Source organism: Narcine bancroftii, chromosome 1 (genome assembly GCF_036971445.1).
Source record: "Narcine bancroftii isolate sNarBan1 chromosome 1, sNarBan1.hap1, whole genome shotgun sequence".
Taxonomy (NCBI): domain Eukaryota; kingdom Metazoa; phylum Chordata; class Chondrichthyes; order Torpediniformes; family Narcinidae; genus Narcine; species Narcine bancroftii.
Genome location: NC_091469.1, coordinates 198,699,310 through 198,721,447, shown reverse-complemented (window position 1 = coordinate 198,721,447; position 22,138 = coordinate 198,699,310). Strand labels below are relative to the sequence as shown.

At 41.6% G+C, this 22,138-nt stretch overlaps 1 protein-coding gene across 3 annotated transcripts in view; it reads right to left on the bottom strand.

The window, feature by feature from the left end:
* garnl3 (GTPase activating Rap/RanGAP domain like 3) overlaps positions 1-22,138 on the bottom strand; it is a 393,291-nt gene that overhangs the window by 19,437 nt on the left and 351,716 nt on the right. For all 3 annotated transcript variants that reach the window (XM_069906232.1, XM_069906154.1, XM_069906300.1), the window contains 2 exons: positions 19,672-19,830; positions 6,928-6,994 (listed from right to left, as the gene is read on the bottom strand). In XM_069906232.1, the coding sequence (XP_069762333.1) occupies positions 6,928-6,994; positions 19,672-19,830 (226 nt within the window). The remainder of the gene's footprint in view (positions 1-6,927; positions 6,995-19,671; positions 19,831-22,138) is intronic.

Here is a 22,138-nt window from a genome sequence, read left to right as displayed (position 1 = left end):
ATGTGTGGAGCCTCATGAGATGGGGGAGATCTCAAACAGTTTGTTTGCATCAGTATTTGCTCAGGAAACTGGCATTGTGTATAAGGAAAGAAAGGAACCAAGCAGTAGTGGCATGGAACATATAGAGGTGAAAGAGGAGGTGCTGGCTGCCTTGCAGTGAATAAAGGTATGCAGAAAGAGCAGTCTAGATCATATTACTCAAGGATCACCTCAGCTCCATCATTTTTCCTGGTTACCTTACATTGTCAAAACAGTTTCTCTTTATTCTTATCAAAAGCCTTCTGCTCAATCTCCTTGTAAATCTTCACAACCCTAAGGTGAGCAATAGCACCTCCTCCAAGTAACCAAATTTGTCATAACTTTGATCAATACAATGGTTTCGACCACCACGTTATAAATTTCACTTAGCTTGGGCAAGAGGATTTTGGAGCAGCACAATGTTTGGACATTTTACTGAGGAAACTGCTAAGTGCTGAATGATATTCCTCTTCGGAAACCTGGAAAATGTGTGAGTTGCAAATAGGAGAAGGCAAGTTTTTAGAGGGTTAGTAGATTTGTCCATCATCTGGAGAGAAGTCTTTGCCCTCAGGGTGATATTGATGGTTGGTAAATGGGATGAGAAAAGGCAAATGGAGTTTAATCCAGTTAAATGTGTTGCATTTTGGGAGGACTAATAAAATTAGGATATACACCATCAATGGTCGAGGCCTTGGTGTACAAGTCCAAAGATTCTTCGAGTTGGCAGTACAGGTAGACAAAGTGGTTCAGAAACATTATGAGATAATGCCCTTCAATTGTTGGAGCACTGTAATGGAGGATTTAGACTAGCTTATGAAAGAAGGGATGCAGTTGCATCAGAAGACATAATCTCAATTCCACTATGAGGCCCAAGATGCATATTTAGTTCTCTTCTTTGGCTTGGCTTCGCGGACGAAGATTAATGGAGGGGTAATGTCCACGTCAGCTGCAGGCTCATTTGTGGCTGACAAGTCCGATGCGGGACAGGCAGACACGGTTGCAGCGGTTGCAAGGGAAAATTGGTTGGTTGGGGTTGGGGGTTGGGTTTTTCCTCCTTTGTCTTTTGTCAGTGAGGTGGGCTCTGAGGTCTTCTTCAAAGGAGATTGCTGCCCGCCGAACTGTGAGGTGCCAAGATGCACGGTTTGAGGCGATATCAGCCCACTGGTGGTGGTCAATGTGGCAGGCACCAAGAGATTTCTTTAGGCAGTCCTTGTACCTCTTCTTTGGTGCACCACTGTCTCGGTGGCCAGTGGAGAGCTCACCATATAACACGATCTTGGGAAGGCGATGGTCCTCCATTCTGGAGACGTGACCTACCCAGCGCAGTTTGATCTTCAACAGCGTGGATTTGATGCTGTCGGCCTCTGCCATCTCGCGTACTTCGATGTTGGTGATGAAGTCGCTCCAATGAATGTTGAGGATGGAGCGGAGACAACGCTGGTGGAAGTGTTCTAGGAGCCGTAGGTGATGCCGGTAGAGGACCCATGATTCGGAGCCGAACAGGAGTGTGGATATGACAACGGCTCTGCATACGCTAATCTTTGTGAGGTTTTTCAGTTGGTTGTTTTTCCAGACTCTTTTGTGCAGTCTTCCAAAGGCGCTATTTGCCTTGGCGAGTCTGTTGTCTATCTCGTTGTCGATCCTTGCATCCGATGAAATGGTGCAGCCGAGATAGGTAAACTGGTTGACCGTTTTGAGTTTTGTGTGCCCAATGGAGATGTGGGGGGGCTGGTAGTCATGGTGGGGAGCTGGCTGATGGAGGACCTCAGTTTTCTTCAGGCTGACTTCCAGGCCAAACATTTTGGCAGTTTCTGCAAAACAGGACATCAAGCGCTGAAGAGCTGGCTCTGAATGGGCAACTAAAGTGGCATCGTCTGCAAAGAGTAGTTCACGGACAAGTTGCTCTTGTGTCTTGGTGTGAGCTTGCAGGCGCCTCAGATTGAAGAGACTGCCATCCGTGCGGTACCGGATGTAAACAGCGTCTTCATTGTTGAGGTCTTTCATGGCTTGTTTCAGCATCACGCTGAAGAAGATTGAAAAGAGGGTTGGTGCGAGAACGCAGCCTTGCTTCACGCCATTGTTAATAGAGAAGGGTTCAGAGAGCTCATGGCTGTATCTGACCCGACCACCTAAATTCCACTATGGGGGCCAGGATGCAGTTGAATAGGAAGACATTATCTAAATTTACAATATGGGGCCCAGGGATGCATATGAATCAGTAGACATTATCCAACTTCCACCATGAGGTCAAGAGATGCAGTTGTCTTTTGTTGGCCGCAGACTGTCAGGAGACTTTGAAGATAATTAAATCATTTGTTCAAAGAGATAAGATCTGAAGTAAACAACTTTTGGGTAATATAAGCCATGGTCCCACTGCTGAAGTTTGAGACTCTCCAAGAGGTCGCAACATCTCTCAGCAAGAAGAACTTCAAGATTCCAAACCGACGTCCCAGTCCGGGGAGGTGGAGAAGCTGCTACCAGCGCCCAGACAACCTACTACAAGTGTGCAGTCGTTGCCTCGCTTTGGCAGTTGGGACCAGTCCAGGCATTGATAAGTATAATTGGGAAGGGCTTGCATATTGTAGTGTGAATTCAGCTTTAGATTTAGTAATAAAGACTTGTATAAACTGAACTGCTCTCGGTGTGTGTGTCTATTTTCTTTCGGTAGCTTGAACACTGTAACCAATCTAAAACGAACAAAGTGAGAGGTACGATGAGAAAAGGCAAATGGAGTTTAATCCAGTTAAATGTGGTGCATTTTGGGAGGACTAATAAAATTAGGATATACACCATCAATGGTCGAGGCCTTGGTGTACAAGTCCAAAGATTCTTCGAGTTGGCAGTACAGGTAGACAAAGTGGTTCAGAAACATTATGGGATAATGCCCTTCAATTGTTGGAGCACTGAAAGTAGAAGCATCAAGGTTGGGATCCAGCTTTGTGAAACATTGGTCACATCTCAGCCAGAGTATCATGTGCGGTTCTGGTCACCCTCTCTACAGGATGGATGTGATTGCACTGGAGGGGATGCAGAGGAGCTTTACCAGGATGATACTCAAAAAACTCAGATGCTGGAAACTAAAGTTAAACCACAGCCTGCTGGAGGAACTCAGCGGTTGAGCAACATCAGTGGGAGAAAGGGAATGGATGACATCTCAAGCTGAGACTCTTTATTGAGACTCTACATTGGCTTCTCTATGACATCTAACAGTGTTGATGTATATGATCTGTAGAAAAGCTGAGAAGTTAGCCATGGACTAAAACCCCTGTTATCTGGATTCAAGGAACTGTCAAAAAAAACCAAGGAAAATAAAATAGGTAAAAAATATGAAGTTTAAAAGTGGCACACTTCGCTATCAGTTTGCCAATTATGAACACAGAACCCCAAACAACTGGAAAATGCATTTATCCGACATCTGCCAATTCCCATAGATGTTGGATACCAGGGGTCTTTACTGTAGCTGTCATGCTAATTTCTGGCTGCCTACCTCAAGCAGGGTCTTGCTATGCTTCAGTGAATCTGGCCATCAGTCAGGTTCAAGGTTCAACAGGAACCCCTGGGGCTTGAGAACTGATGTCTGGGCTAATCCCCCAAGTATTCCACTGTTAGAGGGCCTTTATTTTGAAGGGAGTCATATTCCAGTGGCTCATTTTGCCCCCTTGGCTGTATCCCAGGACACCTTTCTGAATGAGAACAATGGAATCCGCCTATATCCTCTGCCTGATGATTACCCCTCAGTCAGCATTTCCTGATCCACTGCTGAATGTGGAGTTTTGTTGCTTCTTACAGAATAACAGACTACTCTAAAAGATATTGCATTGGCTACAAAAAAACTTTGCTATATTCTGATATAAAAAGTGATACAGAAATGTGGGTCTTACCATGTTTGGCGACGGATTGTTAATCTTGCCTCCCAGCTATCCAGAAAGATTTAATCTTAGACCAACAGCTACACTGTCTCACCTTCACTCATGGCAGGTCTGGCCAGCAGCTCTCATAGGGAAGAACCATTCCTTCGAGCCACAACTCACAGAGGCCCAGAATTATACTGCACAGAAACAGGCCCTTCGACACATTGAGTGTGCACAGACCACCAGCTTCTTCAGGACACTATACACGGGGGACAATTTACAATAGCCAATTAAGCTGCCAACCTGTACATCTTTGGGGGCTGTGGGAGGAGGGTGGAGTCCTTGGAGGAAACCGATGCGAATACAGGGAGAACATGCAAACTCTGCACAGACAGCACCAGAAGTCAGGTTTGAAGTCATGTCACTGGAGCTGTGATGCAGCAGCTCAATGAACTGTTCCGTGACACTGCCTCTCAACAAGGGCTGCAGAACCAGATGTTACCCATCCTGGACTGCAGATGCTGGTGGGATTCCTCTTAAATTATCCCAGATTGGCGTCATCCAAGTCATCAGGATTTCTAAATTCTTTTTGAGGTAGTTAACCACTTTTAAAACTCTGATAATGTAGGGTCATAGTCCTACAGCACAACCCTTTGGCCATCTTGACCACACCGTTCCTTTTGCCTGTGTTCAGGCCATATTCTCCTAACCCTCTCCTATCTACACACCTATCTAAATGTTTTTTTTAACAAAACAACTGTTCTGGCTTCTACCATTTCCACACACCCAGCACCCTCCGTGTGAAGAAGGTGCTCCTCAAGTCCCTTTTAAATCTTTCCACTCTTATCTTAAGTGCCCTCTAGTTTTAGATTTTCATGCTCTGGGAAAAAACCCTGTGACTATTTACATCAACTATGATAAACTCTACAAGGACCCCCCACCCCCGCCACCTCCCTTAGCTTCCTGAACCACAGAGACAACAGTCCCAGTGTATGCAGTATCTCCTTATAATTTACAGCCCTCAGTCCTGGTAACATTCTCATGATTTTTTTTCTGCATCCTTTCCTGCTTAATGATATTTTTCCTATAGCACTGGGACATTCAGCAACATGAGATGGTTTTCAATTAAAATGCTGTCGGTGTGTGGTTTATAACGGAAACTATGAATGTCAAGAAAACCACAGCTTCCATTTATGTAGCAATCTTAATGTAACATCTTTCAAGAAAACGACAAACAAAATTAGATATTAAGCCACATCAGGACGAGAGGGGAGGTCAGTGGAGGATGAGTATAAACGGGTGTTTGAGGGTCAGCACAGCCTTGGTGAGCTGCCTGACTCTTTGGGGAAAGTGACCAAGGGCTTGGGTAAAGAATGAGGTTTTGTATGGTGAATCAAAGCCAGAAGGAGAGTTGAAGTGAGGGAATCCCTGAGCTTGCCCTGGCAGTGGAAGACAAGGTTGTCGTCAGGGAGTGTATGGAATGCACGTGACTAGAACTGGGAAATGCAGATAGTGTGAAGTGTTCAAAGGCTCAATCAAGAAAAATGTACCAGTCAGGCTGTGACAAATCCCTGATGTGTTCCCTACCTTTGTTGTGAGTGTCTTGAATGTTGTGCGTAACTGTGGTTTGTTGAGTGTGGGTGTGGTGGGGGGGGGGGGGGTAAATGGCTCAGACTGAATGGAGAATTTTGCACTGATAACTGTCATTTCTGATTGATTACTGGAAATTGAGTTGGAGTTTGACAATTTATAAATAAAATATACAAAAAAAGAGTTAAAAGGGTGGAGAAGAGGATGAGTGAGGCCATGGAAACATTAGTCCATAAATGCACACATGGAGAGCTGGGCAGGGTTTAACTTTCACTGCACAGCAAAATAACTGTGTGCAAAAACCCAAAATAAGATAATTGTTTGCAGTTTACCATTGTCTAATGACAGGTCGGTTGCAACCTTCAAATGTCCCTATGTTTCTGATGAGTAATACAGAGGAAGACTGTCCAGGCAGTGGAGGGGATGAGGAAATCACAAGCCACATTTTAAACTGATTTTTCTTACCCTTATGTGCTGAACTTGACAGAAATCGTTTAAAAAATAACTGAAGAAAATTGTTGCATGCTTATTTTAGTTAAGGTATATCACAATAACTTAAAAAGTTTTTTAATGTGAAGAGTTTGATTCAATGGGCTAGTAATTTCAACCACACAAGGAAAAAAATTTGCAAAGGTATAGGGAACACAAAGCAAATAAAGTTGAAGAGAAATGATTAATATTTTTAATCATTAATATTCCACCTCCTGGATGGCAGACAGGCACATTTCCAACTTGCTGTCAACATCCTAAAAGGAAAGGACACGAGGCAGAAGGCAAACTACAAGAGTCATCTTGCAGCAACCCTGGACCAGAGCAGCCTGCTTACTAACACTGGTAAGGACAAGCAAGTCAGTGAGCGACCAGAGAATCAAGTTTGAGATTGTGTTGCTTAGATCCTGCCTCACTGGACACTCTCCTGTCCAAGCCCAGCCAAGTCAAGTCAGCACCATGGAAAGTACACTCAGCCTGCAAATGGAAGAGAGGATAGCACAGGAACAGGCTCTTCAGCTACAATATTTGCATTGAACATGATGCCAGATAAAACAAAATATCTGCTGCCTGCACCTGATACACATCCCTCTTTTCCCTGCAGATTGACGTGCCTATCTCATATCAACATAACCCTTGAAGAATATTTTGATTTTATACAGAATATAGAGTAGAGCAGTGCAGGAACAAGGCTATGCTGACCATGGTGCCAAATTAAACAAATTCCAGCCCATAATCCATATCCCACCATACTCCTCACAGGTTGTTGTGCCTGTCTAAATGCCTCATAAATCTCTCTGTCATGTCTGCTTCCACCACTTCCACTGGCACCATGTTCCAGGCATCTACCAGCCTGTGTAAAAGGCTGGCCTCACATTTGTGTTTTCTTTAAACACATCCCCACCTCTACCTTAAAACCCGATCAATTCTAAAAGATTTCTGATCGATGAGAGCAACCACATGAAATACTTTGACTTACAGTTATAGCAGAGTAGGAGTCCAGCCTCACCATCTTCATACACATCAATAGCTGCAACAAAAGTAACCTGCAATGACAACGGGTATGGGTAGTGCATCATGTCGGCAAGAAGTATAGACAGTCTTAACTTCTAAACATCTCAAAGGCTTCTCCATTGCATACAAAAGCAAAACAACTGCAGATACTGGAAACCTGAAATAAAAGGTTGGCAGTGTTCAGTGGGCAGCATCTATGGAGAGAAAAATGGTCAACACTTCAAGATTGATGACATTTCATTAGAAATAAGAAAAGTTTTAAAATAAACAGTAAATGTGCCACAGACTTCAGAACCTTTCAGATAGCCAACCTTTCCAGTTTGTATCAGAACTGGCCAGTTCGGCAAATAGAGCTGTATCATCTCTCTACAGCAGCCGCCTATCCATGCTCAGCCTTTCCCACAATCTGTGGTTTAATTCAAATTATCAGTATCTGCAGTCTGAAAGGAATTCGATTCTTGATTCATTCACTTCCATCTATTTACACCTTCTCCAGAAAGATTAGCTACAAATAACAATCCATGTGTGTGTGCGTGTGTGTGTGTGTGTGTGAGCGAGAGAAAGAGAGAGCGAGAGAGAGAGAGAGCGAGAGAGAGAGAGCGAGAGAGAGAGAGAGAGAGAGAGAGAGCAAGAGAGAGAGTGAGAGTGCACGCGCACTCTATCTCTATGTTAGTTTTTTACACAACTGCTGTGTTATGGAAAATTATGGAATGCAGTCTGTGTAAAAAGATTGTGATTCCCTTACCTTCAGAAATGAGGGCCCCATTCCCATTCCAAAATTTTAACTCTTAGACCCCTTGTAAATTTTCTAGAATGCCTGCAGTCTAAAATTGGGCTAATGAATAAGTATGCATTTGTAAGTCCCACCTCTTTACTTACCACATTTCCAGTATGCTGTCTAAACTCGTGTAAGGAAATGGAGATTTTGAGTTTTGGTTGTTTGTGTGTGAACAGCCACTCCAGAAGGAAGACATTTTTAAACAGAAAAAAACATAAATTCTAGGTAAAAACATAAATCTGTTTCTCTCCTTCTGCCCTTTCATGCCAGGCCTCCACCTGGAGGCAGGCTAAAAGCACGGAGGGAAAACATAAACTTACCTTTCATAGAGCACCCCTAAAAGGCTACTCATTTGTGTTGAGCAGCGCCTCATAGTGCCCTCCGGAGTCAATGGAGGTGGGGTGACTGGTGCCGTAGTGCTGCCCGCCAAGTTGGTGTCATTCATACGTAACCTAATCTCATCATCTCCCCAACTAGATATCATTATTTCCTCACTGTTATTCTAAACCCTCACTGCTATTCCAACATACCTGCAATACCTCCCTGCCGTGCACACTGTCGACATCTTAAAAATCCTGCTCCTGCATCTCACACTGATGACATCACTTCAACATCATCAGTCTGCCTCCAACCAGCTGCTTGCAGCGGCATTACATTCATGTGAGGCAGTGGAGCACTGCCCTCCACCAATTACCCTTCTCCAAGAGGGATCGCTTTGGAGATGGCCACGGCACATTCAAGGAAGTAAGTCTCCCTACGTGAAGGTGGAGAATCACCGCCTTTACAGTCGGGGTTTTTCACTGCATGCAAGGGCCTACTCTTAAGTGGGCATCGTCAGCATCACTTCTGTTATTCAATCACAGACATTCCTACCATTCCTTCAAACCTTCCCCCTTCTCCACAACTTAAACATGATTGATTTCTATTTTAATTGCAGTTCCAACCAGATTATGGGCCTGCAACAGTAACCTTGTTTCCATCTCCACAGAGGCTGTCTGACGAGCTGAAGATTTCCAGCACCTTCTGCTTTGGCCGTGGATTGAGATCTAGTGGTTGCATCATCAACTAAGACTAGCAATTAATTAACTTCCACAGACAGGAACAAACCATCAAACATAATGACTGAGAGTTATATCACCATTAAATTGTCCGAGATGCATGTGTTTTTTTAAAAATACTTTAGTTTTATTTTATTAAAATTAAAATTAACAATTATAACATTTCAATAAAAATATACATATTTATATATAAATTTTGTATGAAGCAAAAGAAAAAAAGGAAAAACCCTGACTCTACCCCCTTCTGTCTCTCCCCCCTTATTAAAAACCTTTTCGTACACCATCAGAGCTCACCGTTTAAAGTAACATCAGGATTCAGGGAGAGATCACTTTTGAATTTAGCAGCATTAGAGTTGGGCTCCAACATGGTGCAAATATGGGCATCATATTTTAAGAAACGTGGTATACAGCTATCTTTGCTATCCACCTCGCCAAGATAACTGGAGAGTCTGACTTCCACGTGATTGCAACACACTTTTTGGCCACTGCTAGTACAATTTAACAAACAAAATTTGAAACTCTGTAAGATCATTACTTATGTCTATAAAGTTGCCTAACAAATAATGTTCTGAATCACCTGGGAAGGTCACCCTTGTAATTCTTGTTAATACTTCAGAAATTTCTTGCCAAAAGGGTCTAACCTTCACACATAATCATTTCTGGCTTGGATTTGTGAAACTTAGGTGGAGTGAGATACAGCTGATGTAAAAAATTATATTGAACCAGCCCATATCTCGCATTAATAGTTGAAGTTACATTGTCCACACACCATTCAGACCAGGACCATTCTGCTATGCAACACCCAGGTCGGACTCCCACCTTTCCCTTAATCTCTGCAGACTAGGTTTAGTACTTTCTAACTGAAGAGCAAAATACATTCTGGTAATAAATTTGGGCATATTACCCATCCAACGCATTTATTCTATTTTACTAACTCCCAGAGGAGTCAATGCCTATCCACATCATTCCCTCAGGAAAACTCTCAGTTGAAGAAAACATAGAAATTTTCCATTAGGTACACTATAGGTCTGTTCAAATGACATCAAAACACCATCTTTATAACAGTCAGTTTACAACATATACCCTTTTGTAACCATATGTTTAGAATTCTGTCACCCATATTCATAGGTTACAATACATTGTTACATAATGGAGCTCTTAGCGAAATACCCACTTTTTTTCCGATACATTAATTAATTTCCTGCCATATTTTCACCATATGTACCAAGATAAGGTTACTTGTTTTTATTGATTTTGTGCTCCATTTATAAATAAAGTCTTTAGCTATTACCTCATTCATAGAATGTAGCTCCAAACGAACCCAGTATGGGAAATTATCTTTAAAAGAAATGCTAAAAATCTTGCTTGTGCAGCCAGATAATATTTTTTTTAAATCTAGAAGTCTCAGTCCTCCTAATTTATTATCCCAAGTTAGTTTTTCCAACACAATTCTGGGCACTTTGTTATTCCACAGAAATTGTCTTACTTGATTGTTTAACAATTTAAAAAAATTCTTAGGCAGTGATTGGAACAAATATTGAAGTCTTGGCATCATTTTCATTTTTACACAACTCACTCTTCCTATTAGTGTTATCAGCAGATCCTTCCATTTTTGTAGGGTCTGCTCTATTTTATTAAACAAAAGAACATAATTAAGATTATACAGATTTTATAAATTGTTGTCTGTTACTACTCCCATATATTTAATCCCATCTGATTTCCATTTAAACCTTCTGCCTCTTTTATATCTTGTGTAATCATGGTTTGTTAAAGGCATTATTTCACTTTTGTCCATGTTAATCTTATAATCAGATACTCTACCATATTTTCTAAGGATCTCCTGTAACTTTTACAAGGACCCTTCTGGATTTGACAAATATAATAATACATCATCCACAAATAAACTAATTTTATGCTCTTCTTGTCCAACCACGAAGCCCTTAATCTCAGGATCTCTTCTAATAATTTCAACCAGAGGTTCAATTTCCACTGTAAACAATGCTGGAGAGAGAGGTATCGTTGCCTTGATCTACTCAGGGGGAATACTATTAACATTAGACTAGTCGTAATTATCTTTGTGGAATGTGATATAACACCTTAATCCAATTAATGAATCCCCTACCTATACCAAATTTCTCCAATGTTTTAAACAAAACAGCCATTCTAATTGGTTGAATGCCTTTCTGCATCCAGAGAAACTGTTATACTTGGATTATGCCCTGATTTTGCCATGTTTATTATATTAAACAGTCTGGCTGGATTATTCACTGAATGTCTCCCCTTTACAAATCCCACCTGGTCAGGATGTATTAATTTTGGTAGATATTGCCCCAGCCTATTAGCTAATGCCTTTGCTACAATTTTGTAGTCAGCATTAAGAGAAATTGGCCTACATAATTACATTTTTTAATGGGTCTCTATTCTTTTTGGGTAATACTATAATTATTGCCATTGAAAAGGTTTCTGGAAGTATCTGTCTTCACTGTTTGATCCAAAACATCCATCAGTAATGGCATTAACATATCTTTAAATTCTTTATGAACTCCAGAGGAAACCCATCCTCTCCCAGAGGTTTGTTAGCCTGCAATGGACTCAATACTTTCTCAATCTTTTCCCTTATAAAAGTGACATCCAGGTCAATTATCATTTTCATCCAATCTAGAAAGTTCAACCTCTTCTAAGAACTCACGTACTTTGATTTCATCCCTCAGTATATCCGATTTATAAAGCGCAGGGTAGTATTGCCGGAAGGCATCATTTCTTTCTTTCTGATTATATGTAACTACATTGGCATCCTTCTGTATTGCACTTATCACCCTCGCTGACTCTTCCACCTGTTCTCCAGTTCATAATATTTCTCTCTAATCTTAAGTATAATTTTTTCCACTCTGTATGGTTATATTACTTTTTTTTTGTTTACCACTGTTCTATATTTATCCTGTTCATCTGTTCTCTGTTAATCTTTTTCTAATTCCAATATCTCTCTTTCCAAATTATTTAATTCTGTATTATATTCCCTCTTCACATTTTTTGTAAATGAAATAATCTGACCTCTCAAAAAAGCCTTCATTGCATCCCATATGAAAAAAAACCTGTTATCCATTGATCCCAAATTTGTTTCATAAAAGATCTCCATTTGTCACCTAATATATTGTTTAAATTCCTCTTTCTTTAACATTATGGGGTTAAAACACCACCTGTAAACAACCTTCCTGTTTCTGCGCTATTGAAATGGATAGCCAAAGTGATGAATGATCAGAAAGTAACCTCGATAAATATTCTGATCTCATCACCCTATATTTTAGTCCAGTCGTCAGTAAAAATAAATCGATTCTTGTATGTGAATCATGTACCCTTGAGTAGAAAGAATAGTCTCTCTCCATTGGGTAAAGCTGCCTCCAAATATCAATCAAATTTAGATACTTCATATAAGATAATGACATTTTGGTAGCCTTAGACCTACTTACTGTTCTTACAGATTTATCCAATATTAGATCCAGACTGAAATTAAAACTCCTCCTATCAAAATATTTTGTCTCCCCTCAGCAGCTTTCAAAAATGTATCCTAAATAAAGGCTTTGTCATCATAGTTTGGTATAAATGTCCATGATTCTGAATAAATCTTATAATTTACCATCACATATCTACCTGCTTGGTCTTTTGATATAAACTATACAATAACCAGAACATTTTTATTTATTAGAATCACAGCCCCTCTTGCCTTAGAATTGAAAGCCCTGCCCCACTCATCCTCCTTTTAACTTACCATGCTCCACCTTAGTAAGATGTGTTTCCTGTAAAAAAACCACATCTGCCTTTAACTTTTTCAAGTGAGTCAAAACCTGCTTTCTCTTGATCATCCATTTAAACCATTAATGTTAAAACTCATAAACTTTAACATCTAATCCATATTGATTTACAGACAAATATTGCATAATAATACAGTAATAATAAATAATTAAACAATCTCGTGATCTCTTCCCTTTTGGAAAAAATGTGCAAAGTCCCTGCTCTGAAGGTGACATAAACAAGAAACCCTGGAGGCCTGTGAAAATAAAGCCCGCAGAATCCTCCAGGAATGACGAAGAAGAACCCCACCTTAAAGTGCCAACTTTAATACAAACTTCCCTCCTGACTCAATACCCACCTCAGACCAGAGTCTACACCCTGCTGTTACTTTGCTCAACATTCATCATTTCCCGAGCTCTCTGCGATGTATCAATAAGATTAACATTACCTAATAAATATCAGATGACTCAAAAAAATCTTTACTTTGTCCACAAAAATACAATCTTCACAAAGTTCTCTTGCAAAGTCATTTTTCTTCTTAAAGTTTTCAACCAAATTCTTCTGCCTCTTGCTTTGTCTTGAACAACCACCAGTTGCCTTCTGACATCTCCACTCATAAAATCGCCAGGTAAGCCATGGAGCACCTGAGAATCTTTGCCCAGAGATGCCGCTTGACCTCGTCAAATTCTTTTCTTTTCTGTATGACCACTGGGCTGAAATCTTGGAAAAACATGACCTCTTGTCCATCCTATTTTGGTGGGGCATTATTCATTTTAGAGTACTTAAATGTTGCTCTTAAGATCGCTTCTCGATCCCTGAAACTCAATAATCTCACAAGGACTGGTCGAGGACACGTAGCCTCATCTCTCTGGGTCCAAATGTCTGATGGACTCTCTCATCTGTTCTTGTCTGCTGAGTGACTCAGCAAGAAGTACATTAGGAATCCAGGATTCAAAGAATTTAACCACATCTCTTCCTTCCAAACCTTCTTTTAAACCAATTATTTGTACATTATTTTGTCTGCTAAAGTTCCCTATATGATCAATCTTATTAAGGAGCATTTATTTATCAATCGCCCACTGTTTTGCTTGGTTATGCAGTTCTTCCAATTTCTTTATCCTGCTCTCCTAAATCTCTTTCAGCGCTGTTCATTTGTTCCATTAAATCGGTGATTGACTCACCCATGTTTTTGATCGTGTCCATTAAATCTTTCATCAACTTTTGCAAACCGCATTTTCTCAGGCAGGAGTCCCTAAAGTTGAGGCAGCTCCCTTCAGACCATCAATCGATGTCGCAGGTGAACTCGGAGCTTTTACCCAATTTGGTTTCAACTTTTTTCCGGTCATCTTTGTTAGTTATCAAAAAAAAATCCTCAATAAAGTACTTTTGAGCCATCTTTTAAAAATTTTTCACTGAGAGCTCAGCCAAAACACGTCTGCTCAGTCTTGTTGCATGGCACTCCAGATGCATGTGTTTAAACAAGGTTACAATCTTTCATGATTAGGATAAGACACTCAAATGGGCTTTAGAACGTACAGATTTCTTCTAGACTTCAACAAGTTGCCAATAGGCCATTTTATAGTGGAAAAAATGCGAAAATAAAGGCAGATATTCTCCGTCTTTATGTTGCTACATTTAACTTCATAAAAGCTCTGAGGGTGGATTCAGCAGGCAAACTCCGATCCATCTAGGGAGGTACACTCAGAGGAGGAGCAATCCTCCATAAAGGCAATGCCGCTGAAAGCAGCAGGTTGATGACGTTGCAATGACTTTGTCAGCCCACGACTCAGGAGTATGAATTTTAAAGTGCTCAGAGTGTTCAGATACTTATTACTCACACCATTGCTCTGTTCATATTAGTGATGGCTAAAGTTTTTTGCACTTTTGGGTGGGAGGGAATGTCTATATTAATTTTTAATTTGCCGGCATGTATGGATGATGTCACAGCGAGGGGTTGCGCTGGCTTTAATGCGGGTTGCACTATAAAAAGGTCGAATGATTCTCATACTCACACTTCCTCATGTTCCAGCCTCTTTTTTTTTTCCAGAGTTACAACAGATAACAGGCCCTTCCAGCTCATGAGACACACCACCCGAATACACCAATTAACCTCCAAAACAAGTACGCTTTTGGAGGGTGGGAGGAAACGAGCACCCAGAGGAAACCCATTCAGGGCTTGGGAAGAATGTACAAACTCCATACAGATAGCGCCGGGTTCGAACCTGGGTCACTGACCCTGTTATAGCATTTCACTATCCACTACGCTAACCGTGCTGCCCTTTGGTAATGCATCACTATTTGATGCATTACCATGTTCTATTGTTGCATTGTCTGCCCCTCATCACTGGCTCTTTACACACCTCATTCTTTAATTCTTCCCTTCTCCTGTCCTTTGGCCTCCATCTTAAAACCTGCCTTATCTCTATTTCTGATGAAAGAACATCAATCTGAAATGTTAAGCCCTTTCTCAGACACCACTGGCCTGCTCAGTAGTCACCCATTTTACTACTCATAGTAATAGGAATGTGTATAATCAATGTCATCGGGTATCTGGTGAAGTAACATCACCTTACAAGTTATTCAGTCTAAATGCTAATTTCCAATGAGTTTTCTGACAATATTTTACAAGACCAGGAAGGCTCTTTAAAAATATATTTATCTATTGCGCCTAAGGAAGGTAAAATATCACCAGTGTATGGTGATATAATTCTACTTCTTTCGCTTAATATTCAATTATACGTTTCTTCTTATTTTACTTAATAGTCTTGCAACTTAATATGACATCACGCTCCTTTGATCTCCATGTTTATGCTTCCATTTCATCGAGACTTGAATCCTGGATGGAATTTTTCATCTGAGGTCAAAGACGTCATCTCCAGTGACCTGTCCTGGTCCACACACATTGCCGTAATGGCCCAGAAAGCGCACCCAGTGCCTCTACTTCCTCAGAGGAAAGCTGGCGTATAACCTGCGTCCCTCAACAACTATTGCAGGTACTGCAAGAAATCATCCTGTCAGATTGCATCGCTGCATGGGAAGTGAACTGCTCCGCCCAAGACCACAAGAGACTGGAGAGGGTTGTGAACATGGCTCAGACCATCGCACACACACACCTTCCCTCCATCTATACTTCCTGCTGCCTTGGAAAAGCAGCCAATATATTGAAGGATTCATTTCACCCTGGCCACACTCTCTTCCCCTCGAGAAGAAGGAACACGGGCATGAAATCACACTACACCAGTTTCGAGGAAGTTTATTTCCTGCCATGATCAGACTCCACAAAATTATGATTATGCTGCCATTCCTCCTCTGTAATGAACTGATCCCTTTATCTGTAACTTTGCAATTCTGTAATGCCTAACTTGTATTATGTATGGGACGTCTAGCAGGGCTGCTTGCAAAGCAAACTTGCTCACTGAACCTTGTACAAGTAACAATAATCTTGAGCTTGGACTGGTCAGAATGTTCTTCCAACTCACAAGTTTAATACTACTGACAGACTAATCTTGCTGTACATATGGTACACAATCAATTGATCTTAACAAGACAAATAGAAGGATCAAATGAGTGTGGGAGGATGGTGCACCTTGTAGAGTCACTGCCTCGCTGAGCTAGGCACCTGGGTTCGATCCTGACCTCGGGAGCATTCTCCCTGTGAGTTTTCCCCATCTGCTCCAGTTTACTCCCACATACCAAGTGGTCACTGAAAATTGCAGACAAGTGGTAGAATCAAGGAAGTTTGCAGTATTGTGGGAGAATATGTGAACAGGGAAAAATTAGCAGGGCATGGCAATCAGTATAGTCTCAATGGGCTGAATGACTTTTTTCTACATTGCATAAACATATGGAGTTGACAGCAGGCTCCCATTAACTAGAAGAACCACCAAGATTCTTGTAATGGGTGATAGACATGTGTGGTCAGTGTACAAAACCCATTTGGAAGTGTGGTTCACTGCCTGGGGTTCTCAGCATGTATCACAGATCCAGCCAGGTGGCCAAACATCAATTAGATGAACAGAATCCTGATGGTTCTGCTCATGAATCTGTCACTTCACTTCTTCCCTGGACTCTGCCTGGAGATCAACACCCCTGCCTTGCTGGGGAATCTCTGTCTGACCTTACATCAGCCAGAACTATCTATACATGGATAGACACATACATAGAGACAATCTCTGTATGTTTCTAAGCTTATTTCTCTGTGACTCTGTCTATAGGACAGTTGGGCACTGAGAAAAATGTGGATTCACTCCCTGTACTCCATTAGGATAAACTTAATAGCCTAGGCTTTGTTCTCTGGAAGAATGTTGAGAGAGGGATCTGTATGAAGCACGTTGACAGAACAGATATTGCACTCGTGGAAGAATTTAGCACTGTATTGCAATGGTTGCCAGCAAATCGAGCAGGGAATTTTGGAGTGTGAAAAATAGACACATGATTTCTCACTACTTTAGTTCAATAAAAATTTCGATGGGATGGCATTGATTAAGATTTTGGCATTTAAACAAAGGTACATCTGTCATAAGTCACACTTGTTGGGAGTTGGAAGATGATGAGACGTTTAGAACAGGTGTGAGACAGTTGGGTTGATGAATGGCAAGTCCTGCTGAAATCTGCATGGATTCATTGGATTTAAGATCCACTCACCAATTCCATGTTGAGCCAGGGACTACCTCGGCATGCAGTAGATGCAGCACTTTGTGTCAGAATGCTCAGAATCCTGGCATTTATCTGAGGGTGGCACTGGCCACCTCCGCCACACAGCATGGTTGCTCCACTCCTGTGTGGTTAACTATGTCTGACAGAAACGCGCTGACCAGCATTTCACTGGCAGTGGGATGGGAACCTTTGCAGTTTGTGATATTTCCATCTCCAATTCTCAGCTCCCGAGCTGCAGCAGCTATTGCTGGGAGTCCTGCGAGAATCAACATCGACGGAAATGGGAGAGGAGGAGCTTCAACTGGCATGCCAGAATGAAAAGGCCGGCCAGCTGTGAACAGCATGTTTCCTCCCCATGATCTGCAGAACACACACCAGATAACTTCACAATCACAAACTGCGACTCTCATTTGACCATCAATGGTAACCACAGAGACAGGTGAACTGGTTTAATGATTGTTTATTGGAGAAGTAACAATCCTTCAGGCAATCATTCTGGGAGAGAAATTAAAACCCAAAAAGATTGATTGAGTGTGTCCCCTTAATGTTAGGACTGCCGTGGGAGTTTCTCTTGTTCTACCATCTTATTTATTGGATGCATCATATCATGGGACGGGAGTTGCTCTGCTAAAGATCAGAAGAAGCTGCAGAAGGTGGTGAATGCAGCTCAGAACATCAAGCAGATCTCCTGCCTCTCCACTGGTTCCATCTATAGCTTTCGCTGCCTGGGAAAGGCAGACAATACACTGAAGGACCCTGGACACACTCTCTTCTCCCACTTCCAATCAGGGAGAAAGTTCAAGAGTATGATCTCGTGCACCAAAAGACTTAAAGACAGTTTCTTTCCCGCAGGCATCAGGTTTCTGAATGAACCCCTCAGTCGTGCCCTTGCTTTGGACTAATAGATTCTTTTTCATTGTCACTCCATTCTCTGGAATTGTGCTCTTGCCCTTCTACTTTATATGGCTGTATGAATGTTAGAGGTGACTGCTAGACTGCTCACAGAAGATCTCCTCTCATTGCAATAGGAGAGGTAACTCAACTTTAACTTGAACAAAGATTAAATGCTACCCTGGGCTCACACACTGACCTGCAATCTGTCCATCAGAGCAAAGCCTTGCCAAGGAGCTTTGCCCATTCACGGCCAACTGTGCTATCACAGTCACCGTCCTAGGAGTACTCCCTGGCTGCTCAAGTCAAAACCAACATGAACCTGGGCAGGAAACCTTGGTTCACAGCCATGGGCTGTAAGGGCCCCTCTTGCGGTTTCATAAACTAATGCTTAATATGACCCAACAATGGAGGTTCAAATCTGGCCTTTTCCTCTGTTGTCCCCTACACTGTTGCAGGGAAACCTAAGGTGTAGCACTTCACAGAGTCATACAGCTCCATGTCTGTGCTGACTATCAGCCACTGGAATATATTAATCCAACACAAATCCCAACATATTCTTCCCATGATGCCTTCAATATCAACCCCTGCCCCCTGATTCTGTCATGCATCTATACACCAGGGGCAACTTGCAGCAGCCAACCTCCAAACCCGCACGTCCTATGGTTGTGGAAGAAAACTGGAGCCCCCAGAGGAAACATATGGGATCACAGAGAAAGTGTGAAAACTCTGCAAGGACAGCACCAGAGGTCAGGACCGACTTGGGAGTCACTGGAGCTGTGAGACAGTGGCTCGACAAGCTGCTCCACTATTCCACCCATAATCATCTACGAGAGCTGGCCAGTTCTGTTGTAGGGATAACCTTACTCTCTCCACTTACATTGCCTGAAGTGTTGGCTATTGCCAACATTTTTGTTTTAGGTTTCAGGTCTCTGCAATAGACATGCATTTCAGTTTCTCTTTAATTTCCCCTTAATTTCCTCTCTCTAACTGCCTTCATTCATCTATCAACAAGACCATGAACAGCCATGAACAGCAGTATCACCCTGGCTGCATCCCATCACAGATATTCCCTTTTTCCTACCCAACTTTCCCTCCCCTCACTCTCTCTGAAGCTATTGCTTGATGAAGGGCCTTCAACCTGAAACATTAACCCTATCTCTCTCCACAGATGCTGCCTGACCAGCTGAATGTTTCCAGCATTAGATCCTCAGGATGGGGCATCAGGCACAGTTAAATGTTGGCCAATATTGAGTTATACTGGGTGAATCAGTGAATAAAATGTAAGCAAAGAGTGACACCTCAACGTCCATCTCCACCTTTCAAGTGTAAAGGGAAAAATTACATTAGATCTCAGATCATGATTTAAATTCTGACATTATGTTCTTCTAATAATTATATTTTAAAACCAGTCTGGTCTATTGGAAGAGTTCAGGCAGACACATTTCCACAGGCTCCAATTATTTAAAGGCCAATTACATGACTCAGTGCTGGCCAAAGGGGTTTCCTTTATCTGGTCTCTTGTGTCTTTACTTACCTTGCTTGCATCAACATGGTGCAGCCTGTAAGTCTCCCCAGTGCTCTCGTTAACCAAGTCAAACTGGTGGCGGTAGGCCACGCAGATCAGGTTGTCATTCTCTCCCGTTGGACCATTCACGAGTGTCATCACCACCGGTGGGTCTGACAGGCAGATCTCCTGGGGGGAGGCAAAGAGAGTGAGTGAGGCGACTTTGACTGGGAAGCAAAAAGGGATGGTTGGGAAGAAAGGATCTCCACTTCCACTGCCAGACCACCCGTAAACTGGAGGAGTAGCACCTAATATTTCGTCTGGGCCCTCTCCAGCCAGATGGCATTAACATTGTCTTCTACAGTTTCTGTCAGGCTCCTCAGTATCCCCCTCTCTTCCCCTTCCCTCTGTCTTCTTTCCACCAGCTTCCATCTTGTTTCCTCTCCATTCACAGTGCCATTCCCCCTCCCCCTGTTTTCTGTTGTGCCCTTTCACCCATATCTTGTGCTCCTCCCCCCCATCATTTTATTCAGGCACCTGCCCACATTCTGCTTATACCTTGATGAAGGACTCAGGCCTGAAGCATAGAACATAACAGCACAGTACAAGCCCTTCAGCCCTCAATATTGTGCTGACCTATATATTCCTGCAAAAAAAAACTAAACCCTTCCTACCTCGTAACACCCTACTTTTCTTTCATCCAAGTGTCTGTCTAATCATCATTTAAATGTCCCTCATGTTTCAACCTCCACCACAACCCCTGGCAAGACATTCCAGGCCTCTCCTAAACATTCCTTCCTTCACTTTGTACAGATGTCCTCTGGTGTTTGCTGTTCCTGCCCTAGGGAAAAGGCGCAGGCGTCCACCTTATCAATGCCTCTCATAATCTTGGTTATGGATCTTTATCTTTGCTACATAACGAACGCTGAGTTTCTCCAGCATTTTTGTGTAAACTACAATCATGGTGTCTGCAGATGTTCTAATTTAACTCCACTTCCATCATTTTCTGTTCTCTCAGAATGAAATAACAAGGGAATGTTGAAAGGACATTCAGAGAAAACCAGAAGTATTACAGCGTGTAAGGCCATCAAACTTGCGTTAGGTTCTTTTACATCCATCCTGCCAATCTCATTCCCCCTGCTCTTTCTCATTAGTTCTGCAAATGATTCTCTCTCAAGTGTTTGTCCAATTCTCTTTTGAAAGCTCTCAGTAATCCTCAGAGACAAATCCTATCCACTCTCTCAGGTTTGACATCACATCCCCCTTCCATCTTTTGTTCAAGATGTTAATCTGCATCCCTCGGTCCTTCTGTTCATGGAAACACCTTCTCACCTGCTTGAACCAGTCACAATCTAGTGTCTTTCAAGCATGGTGCGGGGAGAAAAGTGGCTGGCCAACAGGAAACAGAGAATTGGTATGTGCGAGTCATCTTCTGGTCAACAAGTTACAACAAAAGGTGTGCTGGGGCCTTGCGTCTTACTGTTTCAATCAGCTGCTTAGATGAAGGCACTGAAGGCATGAGTGATAAATCTGCTGATGACATGAAGCTTGGCAAATATTAATTTATGACAAAGGCATAAGGGATATAGATAAATGAGTGGGCATACAAAGGAACTAATAGTTGGCAAAAGGGTAGAAAAATAGATTTGAGGAATTCAAATCAATTCAATTAGAATGAATATGTTACCAAAATTTTTATATCTTTCAGTCTATACCAATCTTTATCCCTAAATCTTTTTTTTGATTCACGGGATTTGCTTATTTCTTTGCATACATGGCAAGGAAAACAACCTCATTTTAAACAAAGCACAAAAAACTAAAAGGAGTGGGGGACTGTCACTTCCAAATTTCAGATTCTACTATTGTGCAGTCAATATATGCAATTTGCTGCTTCTGTTAAAATTTGATTCATTAGTTGACTGCCCTTCTTGGGTAGAAGTGGAATTAAATTTCTCCAAAAAACATAGATGTTAGCAGTTCTAGGGACCTTTTTTACCTTTTTCTTTTTGTAAATTAACAAGTAATCCGATAATGAGGACTGAGAATATGGGCACAATTTAGAGAAGTTTTTGGAATCTATAGTTTTTTCCCAGACCAGTCCCATTATAGCTAATCATCATTTTTTTTTAACCTTCTTTGTTAGAAACAGGTTTTAAGGAGTGGTGTAGACTGGATATCAAAAAGTTTAAAGATCTTTTCATTCAACATAATTTTGCTTCTTTTGAACAATTTTAAATTGCCCAGTTTCAAATTTGAACAAGTTTAAATGACCAAATAGTCATTTTTTTCCCCGATATCTACAAGTCAGACATTTTGTTCAGTCCAAACTTTCTGATTTTCCACAGATTTCAGGAAAAACATTCTTGATTTATTTTTTGACTTTCAATTTTTTCATAGGGGCTCAATATCAATTATTTATAATAATTTGATGGACTTGAGAATAGTTTTGCTAGTTAAGATTAAGAGGGATTGGGGACATGGATTTGTCACTTACAGA